General features: G+C 37.7%; 3 protein-coding genes across 4 annotated transcripts; 2 read left to right on the top strand and 1 right to left on the bottom strand.

The window, feature by feature from the left end:
- The first annotated feature begins 1,592 nt into the window (after positions 1 to 1,592).
- On the top strand, positions 1,593 to 3,446 carry LOC137737722 (protein SPIRAL1-like 1). 2 transcript variants are annotated; one of them, XM_068477270.1, is made up of 3 exons: positions 1,593 to 1,729; positions 2,579 to 2,859; positions 3,121 to 3,446. In XM_068477270.1, exons 2-3 carry the CDS (start codon positions 2,605 to 2,607, stop codon positions 3,202 to 3,204), a joined length of 339 nt encoding a protein of 112 aa, XP_068333371.1. In that variant the 5' UTR covers positions 1,593 to 1,729; positions 2,579 to 2,604; the 3' UTR covers positions 3,205 to 3,446. The 2 variants fall into 2 exon arrangements, with proteins under 2 accessions (XP_068333371.1, XP_068333372.1); XM_068477271.1 differs by having other exon boundaries at positions 1,675 to 1,728; positions 2,571 to 2,859.
- A 212-nt stretch (positions 3,447 to 3,658) lies between these two features.
- Positions 3,659 to 5,703, bottom strand: LOC137737721 (ubiquinone biosynthesis protein COQ4 homolog, mitochondrial-like). Its single transcript, XM_068477269.1, has 3 exons — positions 5,622 to 5,703; positions 5,006 to 5,214; positions 3,659 to 4,313 (listed from the first exon to the last, which is right to left on the bottom strand). The coding sequence occupies exons 2-3, from the start codon at positions 5,186 to 5,188 to the stop codon at positions 3,813 to 3,815; spliced, it is 684 nt and encodes a 227-aa protein (XP_068333370.1). The 5' UTR covers positions 5,189 to 5,214; positions 5,622 to 5,703; the 3' UTR covers positions 3,659 to 3,812.
- Positions 5,704 to 12,111: 6,408 nt separating this feature from the next.
- On the top strand, positions 12,112 to 14,316 carry LOC137736558 (cytochrome P450 78A5-like). The gene is made up of 2 exons (XM_068475810.1): positions 12,112 to 13,118; positions 13,551 to 14,316. The coding sequence occupies exons 1-2, from the start codon at positions 12,156 to 12,158 to the stop codon at positions 14,154 to 14,156; spliced, it is 1,569 nt and encodes a 522-aa protein (XP_068331911.1). The 5' UTR covers positions 12,112 to 12,155; the 3' UTR covers positions 14,157 to 14,316.
- The last annotated feature ends 2,247 nt before the right edge of the window (positions 14,317 to 16,563 follow it).

Genomic DNA, 16,563 nt, shown 5'->3' on the forward strand with positions numbered 1-16,563 from the left:
AAGTACAAAGCAAGGAGGTTAGTAGGTTACATCAGATGCCAAACTGGCATAACGTTTTTTTCCCAAAAAAAAAAAAAAAAAAAAACTGGCATAACGTTTTGTCCATAATTACTGGCTATATATTAAACTAATAAAAAATGCAAACGAAATATGTATAAGTTTTTCCATATTAGATAAAAAAGCAATTAAGAGAAATAAAAAATTAAATAAAAGGCAAAAATCCTTGACAGTAGAAATATCTCTTATTAGGCCATTTCCAACCGATCCGACCAAATGGTCATAGGGTTAAAAATAGTTCTGAATGACACGAAAATCGTCTCCAACCGAAGACTAGGTCAAAGAGCTTGTGGGCCCCACTGGGCCTAAACCACCAAATCAGGCCAACGAGCTGGCCATTTCCAGCCAGAATGTCAAGCTTGACATTTTGCCAACTTTCCAGCTCTAGAATGTCAAGCTTGACATTTTGCCAGCCCTCCAGCTCAGCCCATTTGAATGCCAACAGCTATCTAACGTCAGCATGACGCCAGTTAGCAAGGGCTAGCTAACGTCATGCTGCCGTCAGGTTATCGTTGGAATTTGATTTTTTTTTTTATGAATTAAAAAAATTTTAATTTTTTTTTCCTATAAATACCTACACCATTCCTACAACATTGAAGGTTGAAAATAAGAAGTGTCACGTAGATAAGAATCATATCTAAAATTTGCACAACCAATTACATCTCGACATGTGGCACTTGAAATCATATCCAAAAAGTTATTAAGATTACATAAAGATAAGAAATCTGGAGAGTTACTTATTTTAGAGACATGTGTCACTCGAAATCCTATCCGAAAAATTACTGAGATTACATAAAGATAAGAAATATGGAGAGTTACTCACATTAGCAACGCGTGTCATTCGAAATTCTATCCAAAAAATTATTGAGATTATATAAAGATAAGAAATCCAGAGGCTTATTCATTTTGCGATAAGTAGCACTCAAAATATGTTCGAAAACCTTATTTTAATATGGTAGTTTAATTTAATTAACCATATTAAAATAATAAATTATGTTTGGCCAATGGCCCTTGGGCCCTCTTAGTTGGAGATGATTTTTTGTCAAATGGCTATGTTTGGCCTATAGTTCTTTGGCCCCCTCAGTTGGAGATGGTATAAAATATGACTTAGCACTATTTCTTAAAATATAATTTATTGCAAGACTATAGGGCTAAAGAGAGCCCTTTGGCCCTCCTTCGGTTGGAGATGACCTAGAGTTCTGTGTCACAATCAACCAAAGCGGTAAAAAATAGATTTTCATTTAAATATATGATCAACGATTCATATTTAAATTTTCGTCTAACAGTAAATCTCATTATTTAATTATCATTTTTCGCATCATGTAGCATTTGTTTCAAAAAAGAAAATAAGAGGTCTGAAAAAGTAAAGAATTAGAGAACCAAGATGCTCGATTCAATTTCAGTAAGATTAATATTGCAAATTTCCACCAAATATTGACCCTATTTATTTTTCTGGGGTAGGGTTTAAATTTGTGAAAATTGAAATATTTAATAAAGAAAATCTGGATAATTCCAAAAATAATAAAATAAAAATTGGAAAACAGTGACAGCGTATCTGCACTGATATGTTTATATAACGCCTTGAAGTGGCGTATAGTTTTTCTGTGTCTCGAGTAGCTCAACACTCTCTGCTTCCACAGCTCTCCCTCCCAGATCTGATCCCAACAACCAGGTACCCTACGCGCCCCTCTCTCTAACCCTAGATCTCTGCCTCCCTTCTCGGATTTTGACTTCCATGATTCAATCGCTGCATTTCGCTTTCAATTTCTCGCTTTTTTAGAACCCAATTTTACTGTGCTTGATTTGATGCTTTTCCTAGTGGATAATTTTGATATTTAATCGGTGGGTTTTTAGGTGAAATTATTTGATGGAATCATTAGAATTTTGGGGTGCATTTCATTTGGTAGATCTATATATGTATGTTTTGATTTGTGGTAGTGCTAGACTGAGACGTTTCTTTTGCTTTTGGTTTTTGAGATTTCTAGGATGAACTGTTGATCGTGGATCTGTCTGTTTTCGATTTTTTAAACCGAAAATGTTTCTTCGGGTGAGCCTGCATTTTGCTAAATTGAACTTCTGTTTGTGTAATTTGGCTGAACGGATCAATTGGGTTTTAGAAATTGTGAAGAAATCATTAGAAAATAAGGAGAAATTGAATTAGTGTGGTCTATCAGATAAACATCGAAAAGCTGAGCCTTTTTTGTGACGAAGGCAGAACCCAACCTTGAAGTTCATGGTGCAGACTCTAAGATTTTTGTTTTTTCCTTCTCGTTTGGGTTTCTTGTGAATGGTTCGATTTATAAAATGGATCAATGGTTTAGATCATGTTAGGGTGTTTTGATTTCAAAGTATTTCGTGACACTGAGGCAAGTAGTGACAAAGTTATTGTGATAATTGTTCCTGTAGGTATATCCTTTACTGTTTGAGGCGTCAATTAGGAGTCATCGGTATAGTTTCTTGCAATTTTGTTCTTTATTCCGGAATTCCACTCTAAGCATCTGTTTGTAATGTACGGGTGTAGGGTTATCTGTGAAGAAGTTGCAGAACATGGGTCGTGGAGTTAGCAGCGGTGGGGGACAAAGTTCTTTGAACTATCTTTTTGGGAGTGGAGAGGCTCCAAAACCAGCTGCCAACAATGCTCAAGCTGCGCCAGTTCCAGATGAGCCTGCTTCCAAGCCTGTTGCTCCTGCTCCTGCTCCTGAACCAGTTGATATCACCAAGGCGATTCCTGCTGGTATCCATAGCACCTCTACAAACAACTACATGCGTGCAGATGGCCAGAACACCGGAAACTTCATAACGGTATGATTCTCCTCATTGTTGGGGTTTAGACAAAAACCTAGTTTAATTACATGGTTACACCCCAATGAATCTTCCAATATTTCATTGTCTTTTTAATTATTATCCAAATATCTTGGTGTTTATAATTTGTTCACTGAAACAATTTATATAGCCTGCTGGAATTTGGCTTATCCTTCTTCATTGTTTGGTATAGTGTTTTCGTTCTATGTTATGCACAATTTGTGTTATTTTGATGTTCATATTGATTCTCCCTGCGCGCAGGATCGACCCTCGACCAAGGTCCATGCTGCCCCAGGCGGTGGATCTTCGCTGGGTTACCTCTTTGGTGGACCGGGTGGTAACTGAGACAGACATGCCTTTCGTATCGTTGAGTTTTGTGAAACCTCTATTCTGGACGAGGCAATGCCTTCATCCGTTATATAAACAATGGAAGTCTCTATGGATTCTGTGATGTAATATAGGTCTTGTGGTTGTTGGGATCATTCTGTCAAGAATGATCTATTGTAGATGGATAAACCATCTGATACAGATTTCGTTTTCATGGACAAACCAAACATTTCCTAGTGCATATTTCGTGTTTCTCATTATTTTCTCGGTGATTATTTTCTCTTCTCCATCTTTACATGGTCATTCCTGTTGTCTTCTAAGTTGGATTATGATTGGAAACGCCGTGCCTGGCCGGGGATGGCCGGGGTCACGCCTACGGAGTTTGCATTTACGCTTCTCGGTTGCAATTTTCTGAAAAGAATGCTTAAATTAAGAGGAAAACGGAGTCCTTAACATATTGTGCACACGAAGATTCAATTTGTGAAGGTAAATTGAAATCGACCTGTAACTATTAATGTGTTCAAACAATAACTTATTTGGGTTGACAAGGAAAGCACAAGTTAATGGGTACATTGTGCTCGAGAAATTTACAGTTTCTCCGCCAAACAAGCTGAAGCTGCTGATGATCAGGCTTGTTTAGGAGGAGCAGGGGCAGGAATTATACCCCACTTTCTCCGAACGTCCTCCAAATCCTCGTGAAAGTGCCGCTCGTAATACACGCACATGAGATCTGTGCACTGCATTCCAGCTTGGATGGCCCAAGGGAAGTAGTGTTGAAAGAACAATTTCCTTTGCTTCTCGTTGAATCTCGCTGAGCCCCCTATGACGGACATCAGGCACATGGGGAGGTACATTTGCTCAAACTCTATTACCTTGAGGGCCGACTCCCCCATCAAGTTCGTTGGAAGGCCAAAAAGGGTGTGCCAGAAGTCGTGCACCTCGCGAGCCCTCATGGCCACATATGCAAGCTCATCTGTCTCCATGAACCGCACTGGTGGTCGATCATCTGGGGAGAAGTTCCTAGATCCCATGAACTTCGCATAGGCAGCACCAAATGTGTTTGCTGGTAGATCCCATGCATGACCCACGTTTACAGATATTACACGGGGTTTCTCCAACAGTATGGCCTGGTAAAGAAAGAAATGCATTGGTCTTAGAATAACAAAGCAAAACCGTTGACAAAATAGGATTTCATTGCATACCAGCAACCAAATGGCTTTCAAGTACTGATTCCATAAAATTTAGATATCTCGAGCCACGGCCATTCTTAGTTCGTTATATGGGTGGGAAAAACAACGCAAAACGGTTTACATGAGAAGAATAAGTTCAATTAGAAGCACATTATAAGTAACACTACAAAGAACACCATTTAATTACTGTAGTGGAAGAAGAACATATGACTTCAGTTTGCATTAGCTATCACCTATCTAAACTAAGAGCAGGAGCACTCAATACTCGGCAACAATAAGAACAATATTTTGCCAGTTTTACACGGAAGACTGATATATGACTTCAATTGACCAGAATGGATATAACCCAGGTTGCAATTTTCACGATTCCCTTGCCGCTGATAAGTGAAAAAATGTTCAGTTCATATGACTTCCCTCAAGCAGACTTTCAAAGAACATCCTATGGACTCAAATAACCCGAAACTCCCAACACCTTCATTAACAAAACACAACGCAGATAGCTAAGCAGAAACACCGTGCATAATTACGAGAAAGTTTTTCTGGTGAACAACTACTTACACGCATAACATGTTATTTGATTAAGAATTGTAAATCACTAAACAAGAAGGGTGAGGACAGAAGAGGCGTACCCTGCCTTCAGGGCTCCTCGTCATTCTTTCAAGAACTCTTTCAAATGCAGGTTTCCCAGTTGTCTCTCCAAGAGCTGCTATGAGATCAGCTCTTCTTGGGTCCAGCAATGCGCCCACAGCCGAACCGACCGCCACAGCCGCCTGCTGCCACCGGTTCAGCCGAACACGGGCACTTCCTAACATGGTAACTCACCCGTTTTCTTGCAATCCTAATCATTACATGCAAATTTCCGCAACAATTTAACCTTTACACAATAAAATAAAATATAAAAAAATACAAGCACTGCCTTTTAAGCATTTTCACAAATAGTTTCTGGGCAAATTACTGATTATTGCATCCAATGATGCGTAATTAACTATAAACTTTATAATCATCAAACAAAGAACTGAAGCACCCAATTTATGAATCATCGAAAGTTTTAATAACATTAAGATTAGGAAATTAAGAAAAGCTTATCTAACAGGTCCCTGACGATTGCTATTGGGCAAGATCCCCGACGATTACTAGAAAATTTTCTTCCTTTTTTACCTCAAAAAATTGGGTATTTAGAGTTAAAGGGGAAAACATTAAAATTTTCTCGTAAACCAAACAAAATTTGAAGAAATTTTTGTTTACCTGACTCCCTGAGTTTGGCACTGGAAGATCGGCGCTTTCAATCTTTGTTGCTGGTGCGGAATAAGGCCGTTGTCTCTGTGAGTGGCCGTTGGTTTTGGTAGCAACGAGCAAGAGATAAGGGTTGGGCCAGATAAACATGGGCCTGCTTTTCTTTTTCCACTCTGACCAATGGGCCTCTTCTTTCGTTTTTTTTTTTTTTTTTTTTCAAACAAACGATAGAGTTATTAGGTTAAATTGTTAAATGTTAGAGCAATCCATAGAAATCGAACATGCACCAGAGTGGATAGACATTATTACTTTGTGCCACTGCGGTAAATCACCATCTGCTTTCTAGCCTCGGGTGATGAGGTCAAAATACAGCGGGTGAAGTTGGGTGGATTGTTTTTGTACCTAGTGCTTGACAACCACATGATCCGGTCTTCCGGATACAATGGGAAATTCAAACTCGAATTGTGAGGATGGGCACGCTATATCTTAATCAACGAAGGTTTCAATTAATTCAGGTAACGAGTCAACAATAATTTAATATCAAACTTGTCATCTAAAAAGTCAGAACACAAAAGGTGCGAACATTGTCCTGTAACTCATATGCCGAACGTAGTTGCGTAGGCTTGTAACTTAGCAAAGCATTAAAATGATTGGTTGCCTACATGAAGCCTAACCAGGTGAGGTTACGGTGGTCCTGGTCTGTTCACCTTGGGTGAAATCACACAAAGTACGCTCCTAAGCCCCTGGGTCAGTAGGGTTCCCATCCATCAATGGTTGGTAGCTAATATATAAAAATAAAAAAATAAAAAAAGTCTGTAACTCATATGCAAGTTGAGTTAATTTATTCAAATTTTGGTTTTTGATAGTGGAAGAATGAAGAGGAGGGGGAAGTCGGGTAGGGTTTGAAGTGTAATTAAGTGGCTTGTTTTGTAATGCAAGTAGAAATTAATGCGGTATTTATGAGATATGGTGGGGGGATGTAAAACTATGTGCCAACGCCATTTATATGCACCAGTTCAATGAAATACATCTTTGCCATAAAGAAGGTGGTTTTATTGCCTGGCGGCAATGTCTATCGAGAACACGGTCAAGTATATTAAATGCTGAACTAAAGGTTAAGATTATATCCAAAAGAGATGTCAAAATTTTAACATAAAATTTAAATTTAAATGCTTACGTGGCATATTGATATTTTTATAAATTTTATTCTCTAACCGATATGTCAAATTTAAACTATTATTTATTACATTGTTTACTTTTTATAGTTGTGATTAGTATTTTAAAACAAAAGATAACTATTAAAATTATAAAAAGTATTTATTAATTACTAAAAATAGATTTGAAGCTGTTGTCAAATTTGACAATAACTTTCTCTGCTGCCTTTTCATGTCATGCCACATAGGAATTGACATTTCGGTTGAAAAGCACTAATGATGTCTTTTATTACTGTTATTGCTGATATGGATTTTTTGACATTTCCGTTGGATATGCTCTAAGTGTAATATTATAATAGGTAATACTAGGTAAACTAAATTCTATAAACCAAATTTACAAACTGAATGATGTGGTTGTAGATAATTGAATTATTAATTAAGTATCGATTAACGTGCTTGTTTGACTGAAATTTTTATTTTCAATTTTCTAACCAATTGTAGCATTACACTTGATGTACTTGACCGCGAAACACTGAAAAATGACTCCTTATGTCTCAACTCAACCTCTAGGAGTTGAATTTCTTAACCTTAGCATGGCACTATGTCTTCTTTCATCGAATCAGTCTTTCATAAATCACAATTTGATATGTTTTGAAATAACTTGTTTAAAAGTGACCGCGAACACCAACATAGGCATGAACCATGACGCGAATAATGAGAAAGATTTTTTAGATTCGACAATTTTATAAAATTATGCATACAAGTTTCTGACCACGTGGCCAATCAAGAGATAAACAACATGATAAAGGGCACAACAAATTATCTCGACCTATAAGTAATTGTTTTTTATTCCTTCAAAACCCTAAATTAAAACGGTTCAATTCTTTTTCATGAGGTAAATTGAAATTGGCGTTACATTATAAGATCATCTTCAATTTTGGAGTAAAACTTAAAATTTTGAGTCTAAAAAAAAAATTTAAGTTTTAACTCAGAAACAGCTTTTCTGCTCCAACTTTTTTTTTAGCCCGAAATTATTAAAGAATAAACTTAGCCTAATTTTTTTTAAGTAATTTAAAAAAAAAATAAATTATGTACTCTATCCTAATTTAATTTTATGAACATTTTAACTTTAAAATGTTTAGATTCAGATAAATATTGAAAAATCACTAAATTTGGGTGAATTTTGAGTTAAATAATTTTTTTTAATTATAGATTTAAATTTGATCATATTAGATTCAATGAAATTTCTAAATATAAAACAAATATAAATCTGGGCCGTTCAGAAAAAAGAGTCGTTGAGCTCATTGTTGTGGCCGACAAAAAGGGGACATGCCCACGTGGGTGGGGTTCAGTTGGCGCGTTTGGTGCTTCCGATAGTGGTTTTTGGGCGTTTGGGCTTCGCATCAGGTTTTCCACTCTCATATGTGGGCTCTACCACTAATTTTGGGCTAAATTTTGGAGGGAATTTGAGTTTTGTTTGGGTTTTAACAATTAACCTAATTTTAGAACAAGGATTAGAGAGAAATGATGAGAGAATAGAAGGAAAAATTTAAAACTTATTTCAAGAGTTGGAATTGATCTAATCGACGTAAGACAAGAGCAAGTCTCGACCCAAAAAAAAAAATAGAGGCACCTGCACTTGGTAGCTATTTATTTTTATTTTATTGGAATTAAGGAAATTAACAGTCCCCAAATTCCCAAACGGACCAAAAATGCCAAGGTTGTTGAGGGAATAGTAATAATACATTAGGCATGGAGAGGGAGAAAGGGAGAGAGAGAGGGAGAGAGAGACAGCTGGAGAAGAAGAGAAGGCCGTTGGTTTACTGGGACCTGACAAAGCAGGACGGTACCAGAAAAACTGTTGTACATACTCCCCCCTACTCAAAGAGAAAGGAGGGACAGAAAAATCACAGAAAATCGTTTTACTGACTGATCACTCCAATGACTCATTTACTTTCTCACCTCCTCGGTTGAAAATAGACGGATTTACCGTCACGTGACAAAGTGTAGACTAATAATCACTGTTTTAAAAATCCCCGTCTAGCACCGTCTACGTTTCGTCTAAATGTTAGGAGGCTAGTCACCGTTCCGATTAATGTCTAGATGTTTAAAAATTAAGAAAGAGTGCCTAGACTTGCTGAGGTGCCCGTTTAGACCTCATAGGCACCCGTCTATCCCATCAAGACCCACTTAGGCACCCGCCTAGGTTAAAACTTACTTAAACAGAAAATAAATAACTTTTATTTTACATTTTATTTTTTTTCAATAAATTGTAAGAGACTTGTTGCATACTTAAATGAACACCCATTATATTCTTGTTCCCTATATTTTCATTATGTTCTAATACTTCATAATATGTATGTCGTTCTATTTTGTAGTTTATGATGAAAGTATATATATTTTAAGTATAAGTATACATTTTTTAAACGAAATATAATAGATTTACTCAAATTCGCCTAGTCCGCCTACACGTCCACCTAAGTCCTGCCTAACCGCCTAGGCACTAGGTTCCAGCTCATCGTCCAACTAACGCCTAACGTTTTTTTAAAACCTTTCTAATAATGTATTATTATGTAAATTTCATCGCACATTATTAGCAATGCATATTATTCAGGTAAATAGGCTTCTCGAGTTCAAATTCATTGCATTTTCTCAATATAAACTAAAATATTTAAAAGAAAATATACATTATTAAATTTAAATACTCCGTAATAATCAACTCGTTTTATGTAAGTTACGAACACGATATAGTAAACTGTGGACAGACTAGTGTTGGCGCTGGAGGTAGACAGCATGCGCAACTGCCTTACTGCCATTTGCTGCAGACTGCAATATCTGCTGCCTTTTGCTTGTTCAACACTTCAAAAATCAAACCAAATCGAAAACATTTATACATTTGCATGGAGCTCTCTCTCCTTCGTTTACACGTCACCACTTGAAACCAAACTAGCGTTTTGCATTCTGGTTTGTGACCAGAAGAGAAAGAAATATTCTAAAAATATTACTTGGGTACAGTCTGGGTAGTACTCATTTTACTCACCAAGCTATGTGGTCCAACAGGAATACAACATCTGTCATTTGAAATTCTCTCCCACGCGGGCCACACCCCTGTAATCTTAGTAACCAAACGAAAAATTTGTAAGTGTGATTGGTATACAAAGTGGTACATCACGTATTATTATACAAACGTTATAATATGATATGTGTGTTAAAAAGTTAATAATTTGAAAAATAAAATTTTCTATCACTTATATAAAAAGACATAGCATACCTTTCGTATTCCGGCCAAAATCAAAAAAAATTCTAACCAAACAGCCTCAAATAACCAAGCATTCATCTTTTCTTGTTCCTTTCTTACCATGGCCGATCTACCATGACAAACCACCTAAACCAGAATAATAATTTTCTTCCCATGGCAGATGTAAACCAAAATGATAAAATCCAAGAAGTGGGAGTTCGAGACAGAAAAAAACACGAGTTTATTAGTTGCACTAAGCTTTCTCCATCGACTCCACTGACAAACACTCCTCCAATCGTCGACTCCACCCAGCAGTGAATGCCACCGTCGTCCGCGGCAGTGAGGATGACGAGTTGGGGCTTCTCGCTTGGTGGTGAACGTGGACTCGACGCCGGCTGCGGTGGCCGGTTATGAGTATCGTCATCAACTTGTTCGAGCGGAAGGAAGACGAAGTGGCGAAGAAGATTTATGTTTGGTAACGGTTTTAAGGGTGAGGTTGTGTTTGGTTGCAAAGATAGAAGAGAATAAGGAGATGACATATGTTATATTTTTGGACAAGGATTCTCTGTCCTTCCACTTCGGTGTCCTTTCGTACCCTCCTGTTATGTGCAGTCACGGTTAAAGCGCGTTAATATTTTATATTTTTTTTATAGAGATAATAAGATAAAAATAAATAATAATATAAAATATTGATATGATTTAACTGTATTCACACAAATAAAAAAGCACGAGAGAACATCGGAAGTGGAATGACAGACAATTCTTATCCTATATTTTTATCGGGCCATATAGATTGGTGTGTAAAATGGGTACTGACTTGTTAGTACCCAAGTGAGGTCCATATTATAAACTAACAAACTAGATGGACCAAAAGTCATTAGTTTTGTCGTATAAATTTAAAAGTCATGCTCTGTTTCCAAAAAAAAAAAAAAAAAAAAAGTCATGACCTTTGTCCTTTGGGGTAATTAGGGTTTACAAATCCAACTGGTTCCTCCTCAGTCCTCTCACCATCAAAACTATGGATTATAGGGTCATTTGATCTCATTTTTATGCATCAAAATATCAAGTTGGTCCATGGTCCTAAACACATCTCGAGAACGATAGCATAAAACATGTTTAGTTTTATCGTGATATTTTAGTTCAATAATATAATATAATATATAAATTTATCTTTATATATAACATTACCTAAGTGGAGCAGGATGTTAATTGGCAATAAAAATGTACCATGGCTGGTCTCCTTGAGGACAAGCATTATGTCACGTTATCTGTTTGCTCAAAATGCACATAAGAAAACTTATTGTTTTTAAGTCCATGAAAATGCAAGAGGGAGAGAAGGGGGGGGGGGGGGGGGGGGGTGTCTACTCTTTGTGTGTGTCCTTTGGCTTATAGGTGGTGTGGCTCTTCCACTTCTAACTTCAAAACTCAATATTCTTAAACGTATGTATAGATAGGTGTTTAACATTTTCTTAAATGAAAACAATTGGTGATAGGAATGTTCTGTTTTTTTTACTGTACTCTCGATAATAATATATCTAATGAATACGAGATGGCACATGTAACTTCAAAGATTTCTACACATGTTTACAATCCATAATGTCAAGGTTCGAATCAACCTCGCCGAGAACCAGCCCTTCCCCTTCATAACAATCTCACTCTCCTTGCCCCTTCGAGATAAATAAAAACTTTAATAAGACAATTTGTCCAGTTAATAAAATGATGTCACGTTGCCAGTTATTCTACTAAGCGCGTATACCTTAATCAAATTAGACATGTCCTTAATTCACAACATAAATACTGTTCTTAATTCACTTTCTAATATTTACACGTGTCCCCAACCGTTACCCCTCCTCCTCTCGTTACTATAACTAGAACAAAAGTGCGTTTCCAAAGACGTGGGACCTCCCCAGGCTCCATTTCCTCGAATCGCAATCGGATGGACAGGAGACAGCCACGATATCGGAATTGATTCTTCGTCGATCCGACCGTCCTCTTTTAACCCCAGTCCAGTAATCTTTCTACCACGGTTAAACTCATCCCACCAATTTTGTCTATAAAATTGCCCCCATTTCACCTTCTTCGTCTTCAGTGCTTGCTTCGTCTTCCACTTTCCCACTCTGAAAAAAACCGCTCTCTCCCTAGACTCTAATCAAAATGTCTGTCGAAAATCACCTCATATTCATACCTAGGTCGATTCTTCACTCCTCCGATCTGGGTTTCGAGACATTTGCCTGTTTTGTGCTTCTCACGGTGGTCTGCGCCTTCTGCTTCGCTCCCGGAGGCCTCGCCTGGGCGCTGTGCAAGGATCGAGCTTTCCGGGCTATTCCGGGTCCACCTGGCTACCCCCTCATTGGGTCGCTCACCGTTTTCATTGGGTCGGCTCGCCACCGAGTGCTGGCCAAGCTCGCCAGGAGCTTCAGGGCCGAGGCTTTGATGTCTTTCTCTGTCGGTCTCAGCCGGTTCGTGATCGCCAGCCAACCGGAAACGGCGAAAGAGATGCTGAACAGCACAGCTTTCGCTAACCGTCCTGTGAATGAGACGGCCTACGAGCTTCTCTTCAACAGAGCGATGGGGTTCGCGCCGTACGGTGAGTACTGGAGGAATCTGAGGAGGATTGCAGCGACCCATTTGTTCAGTCCAAAGAGAATCGCTGGCTCTGAGGTTTTCCGACGCGAAGTGGGGCTGAAAATGGTCGAGGAGTTAAGGCGTTTGATGTTGAAGAACGGCCAAGTTCAGGTGAAAAAGGTGCTTCATTTCGGTTCTCTGAACAACGTTATGATGACAGTTTTTGGGCGGTGCTACGAGTTCGACAAAGGTGGCGATGGGCTGGAGCTCGAGAAACTGGTGACTGAAGGGTATGAGCTGCTGGGGGTGTTCAACTGGAGCAACCATTTTCCGTTTCTGAGTTGGCTGGATTTGCAGGGCGTAAGGAAGAGGTGCAGAAAGGTGGTTTCGAAAGTGAATGGTTTTGTTGGAAAAATCATCGAAGAACATAGGCTTGAGAGAGTGAAAGGTGGCAGCTTTGAGAAGGAAAGGGTTGGAGATTTTGTTGATGTTTTGCTTAATTTGGAGGAAGATGACAAACTCAGCGATTCTGACATGATTTCTGTGCTTTGGGTACTAATTTTTATTTACTTTTATCACTCTAATTTTTAGTTAGTTCAGTACTATTTTACTTGCCCTATTTATTTTTTGTTTAGGAATCATGCACGAGTAGATTGTTTTTAAATAAAAATTATACCCATTTGCACTAAAACGACAATATACAGACAACAAAATCATATTAAATATCGTTTTACTGCATGATTAATGACAATTAAACAACAATTGAAGTGGCTTAAAGGACTTTTTCATTGCCTATTTAATCATATTAAATAGCGATTTACTGCAAGATTAATCACAATTAAACAACACTTAAGTGGCTTAAAAACCTTCTAATTGTTTAATTAATCTGCCGGTAGTGAAAATTTTCTAGTTATGTTTTTCTGAAATGCTGCACAAGTTTCACTTTATTTTTGGAAATTAGAATCTAAAATATTTAAATTACAGGAGATGATTTTCAGAGGAACCGACACGGTTGCCATACTACTTGAATGGATTCTTGCAAGAATGGTGTTGCACCCAGAAATACAGTCCAAAGCTCAGTCTGAAATCGAAGCCGTGGTGGGCTCCGCGAGAACCGTCCAGGGCTCCGACATTGCCAACCTGCCTTACCTCCAAGCCATTGTGAAGGAGTGCCTGAGGGTGCACCCGCCGGGCCCTCTCCTCTCCTGGGCTCGCATTGCCATCCATGATGTCTACGTGGGAGATAACTTTGTCCCGGCTGGAACTTCGGCCATGGTGAACATGTGGGCAATCACACACGACGCGAAGGTCTGGACTGAGCCGGAGAAGTTTAATCCGGAGCGATTCATGGCGGAGGATGTGAGCATCATGGGGACTGATCTGAGGCTGGCGCCTTTCGGTTCCGGAAGGAGGGTTTGTCCTGGGAAAGCGTTGGGATTGGCCACCGTCCAGCTCTGGCTTGCTCAGCTGCTACAGAACTTCAACTGGATTGGTTCGGAGAATGGTGACGTGGACTTGTCGGAATGTTTGAAGCTTTCGATGGAGATGAAGAGCCCGTTGGTTTGCAGAGCGGTTCCTAGGTTTGTTTGATGAAGCTTTTTTGAGTTGTTGAACCAACCCTTGCGTGGTTTAATTAGCTTGGTTAGCAAGTTAGGGTAGACTCCAGTTTAATTAAAGGAGTAAATCATGATTAGGTGCAAGTTTTGGATATGTTAGCTGCCACAGTTGGGGAAGCTCATGAACTACAACAAGTTTGGGTTTATCTTTTGGTTAAGTATTGGTAGTTTATGTTAATTAAATCGTGTTTGTGTAATGCATGGGCAGCTGACTGACTGTATAATACTGTTTGGAATATGTCAACTTTGCCGATTCTATATATAGTTATTGTATTTTATATCTGCTCATTCTAATTTGCAAAGTTGATATTGTTTCTTGTGCTTTCAGTTGTAAGTTCTTCACTGTCTAAGCTGATTAGGAAGAATGTTAACTTGGCCGATGAGGAAAAGTTCGACCCACACGAGCCAATTAAATTTTTTTTTTTTTTGAAGGTTAAAGGTTGGGAGATTAAATTTCTAAATCAAATTGACTTATTATATTGAAATCCTACGTATTAATGAATATATCTTACATACTTAATACATCCTACATTTTCTTTTTTAATTAAAATTTATCTTAATACACCTTGTTTACTTTCCTATAATACTCTCACACCTCTTAACATATACCTTACATTTTCTACGTACACCCCACACTCTTCAAATCTTAGGTGCAAATACATAAGGTCATCCAATAGTACCTTCGGTACATAAGGTCATTCAATAGTACCTTCACACTCTTCAAATCTTAGGTGCAAATACATAAGGTCATCCAATAGTACCTTCACACTCTTCAAATCTTAGGTGCAAATACATAAGGTCATCCAATAGTACCTTCGGTACATAAGGTCATTCAATAGTACCTTCGATGTGAAGTTGAAGTTGAAGTTGAAGCTGGTGTGACTTCGAAATTTTTTTAATTTTTATATTGGAGTGGTGCCAACAATTGTTTGATTATTTGCATGTGTTTATCCCTTCATGTTTCTCTATCCTTTCATGGAAAGAGGTGGAAGGCTGTGGGTATTCAATACCAGTAGATGAGGGAGATGATTTTTGCAACAGGGGATGAGGAAGATGAGAAAGATAAAATTCCAAAAAAAATATGGCAACTATAGAAGTGTAGAGCTTTGTATGGAGTAGGAGCAGTGGCACTGGGTAATGGGGATTAAATAAATATTAGGGCTGATGATGATGATTCCTCTTCTTTTCCTTTAATCGAATCATGGGAATAGATTTAGGTATTGAATCCTTGAATTAGAAGAAGAGATTAGGTTGTTACGTTGCTTTTAAAATCAAGGGATCTTTGTGATCTAATGTGGCTAAGGTTTATTAGGTGTGTGATTCTCATCATCAATTATATTTGTTTTTAATGGATATCATTCATAACGCAGTTATATGCATGTCGATGTCGTTGAAATCACTAAAACAATGAAAATACAAAGTCTTACTTCATGTAAAGTATCTGAAACGTTGATTTCACGGTTCATTCATCAAGAATAATTTTTTCAATTAACATGTTTCTAGTTTCATTAATTCTACAATGGAGGATGAGAGTGGTTTTGAGAGTTGAAGAAGAAAAATAAACTTGGGATAACATGTGAAAAGTAATTTGGATTTTTATTTTTTTAAAAACCTTATAAGGTCAAAATTGTCATTACATATTAGGTATGTAAGTCATTTAATATTAAATTTTAATGAGAAGTGCATTCAACATATTGTGAGATCTAATAAAAAAAGCCAATCAAATTTTGTAACTCAAATAATATGAATGTTGATAATTGAATTATTACTTTAAATAATGATTAATAGACTTATTATCTATTGGTATCATTATTTGATTTAAAATTTTGGTCGTTGTAGCATTATTCTTTTCTAAACCAGCTTAATAGAAAGTAACTTGAGACGGGAAATGAAAAGAACGAAAGACGAGAAAGAGACATTTTTGACATAGTTGAAGGACCATACGAAAACAGATGTGCCAACTTAACTTGAGATAGAGGGTGTATGGGGGGCAATTCCTGCATAACAAAGACTGATCCACGACGTTGAGAGGAATGAGGTTCCTCTCGCGTTCTAGTGGTTTATGGTTTCTGCATCTTATCGTACTTTAGGCATATGTGTGTGGTGACATCTTCGTTGCAGTAAGTTTATGTCGGTGTGTACGTGATTAATCATAATCTAGCAGCATGCATGAAGATCGAAGAAAAAGAAGCAAGGGTTTGATTCGATGGCTTTGGTTTGGTTGTATGGATCGGGTGAGATTCATATTCCTTTACCTTTTTAGAAGATAGAGAAGGAATGTATATCTTGATATGAGGGAGGAGCATGGCTACAGATAGACACAACTCCTTTTCATCTTGTAAAGGAGATGCAGTACTATACTTGTTCCGATGATAATCTTT

This window comes from Pyrus communis, chromosome 6 (genome assembly GCF_963583255.1).
Source record: "Pyrus communis chromosome 6, drPyrComm1.1, whole genome shotgun sequence".
NCBI lineage: Eukaryota > Viridiplantae > Streptophyta > Magnoliopsida > Rosales > Rosaceae > Pyrus > Pyrus communis.

Bases quoted from the DNA above. Each gene is read 5' to 3' on its own strand.
- LOC137737722 (XM_068477270.1), top strand. From the start codon at position 2,605: ATGGGTCGTGGAGTTAGCAGCGGTGGGGGACAAAGTTCTTTGAACTAT. The intron at 2,860-3,120 runs GTATGATTCTCC...CCCTGCGCGCAG, and splicing joins ACACCGGAAACTTCATAACG to GATCGACCCTCGACCAAGGT.
- LOC137737721 (XM_068477269.1), bottom strand. From the start codon at position 5,188: ATGTTAGGAAGTGCCCGTGTTCGGCTGAACCGGTGGCAGCAGGCGGCT. The intron at 4,314-5,005 runs GTACGCCTCTTC...TTTCTTTACCAG, and splicing joins CGAGGAGCCCTGAAGGCAGG to GCCATACTGTTGGAGAAACC.
- LOC137736558 (XM_068475810.1), top strand. From the start codon at position 12,156: ATGTCTGTCGAAAATCACCTCATATTCATACCTAGGTCGATTCTTCAC. The intron at 13,119-13,550 runs GTACTAATTTTT...TTTAAATTACAG, and splicing joins ACATGATTTCTGTGCTTTGG to GAGATGATTTTCAGAGGAAC.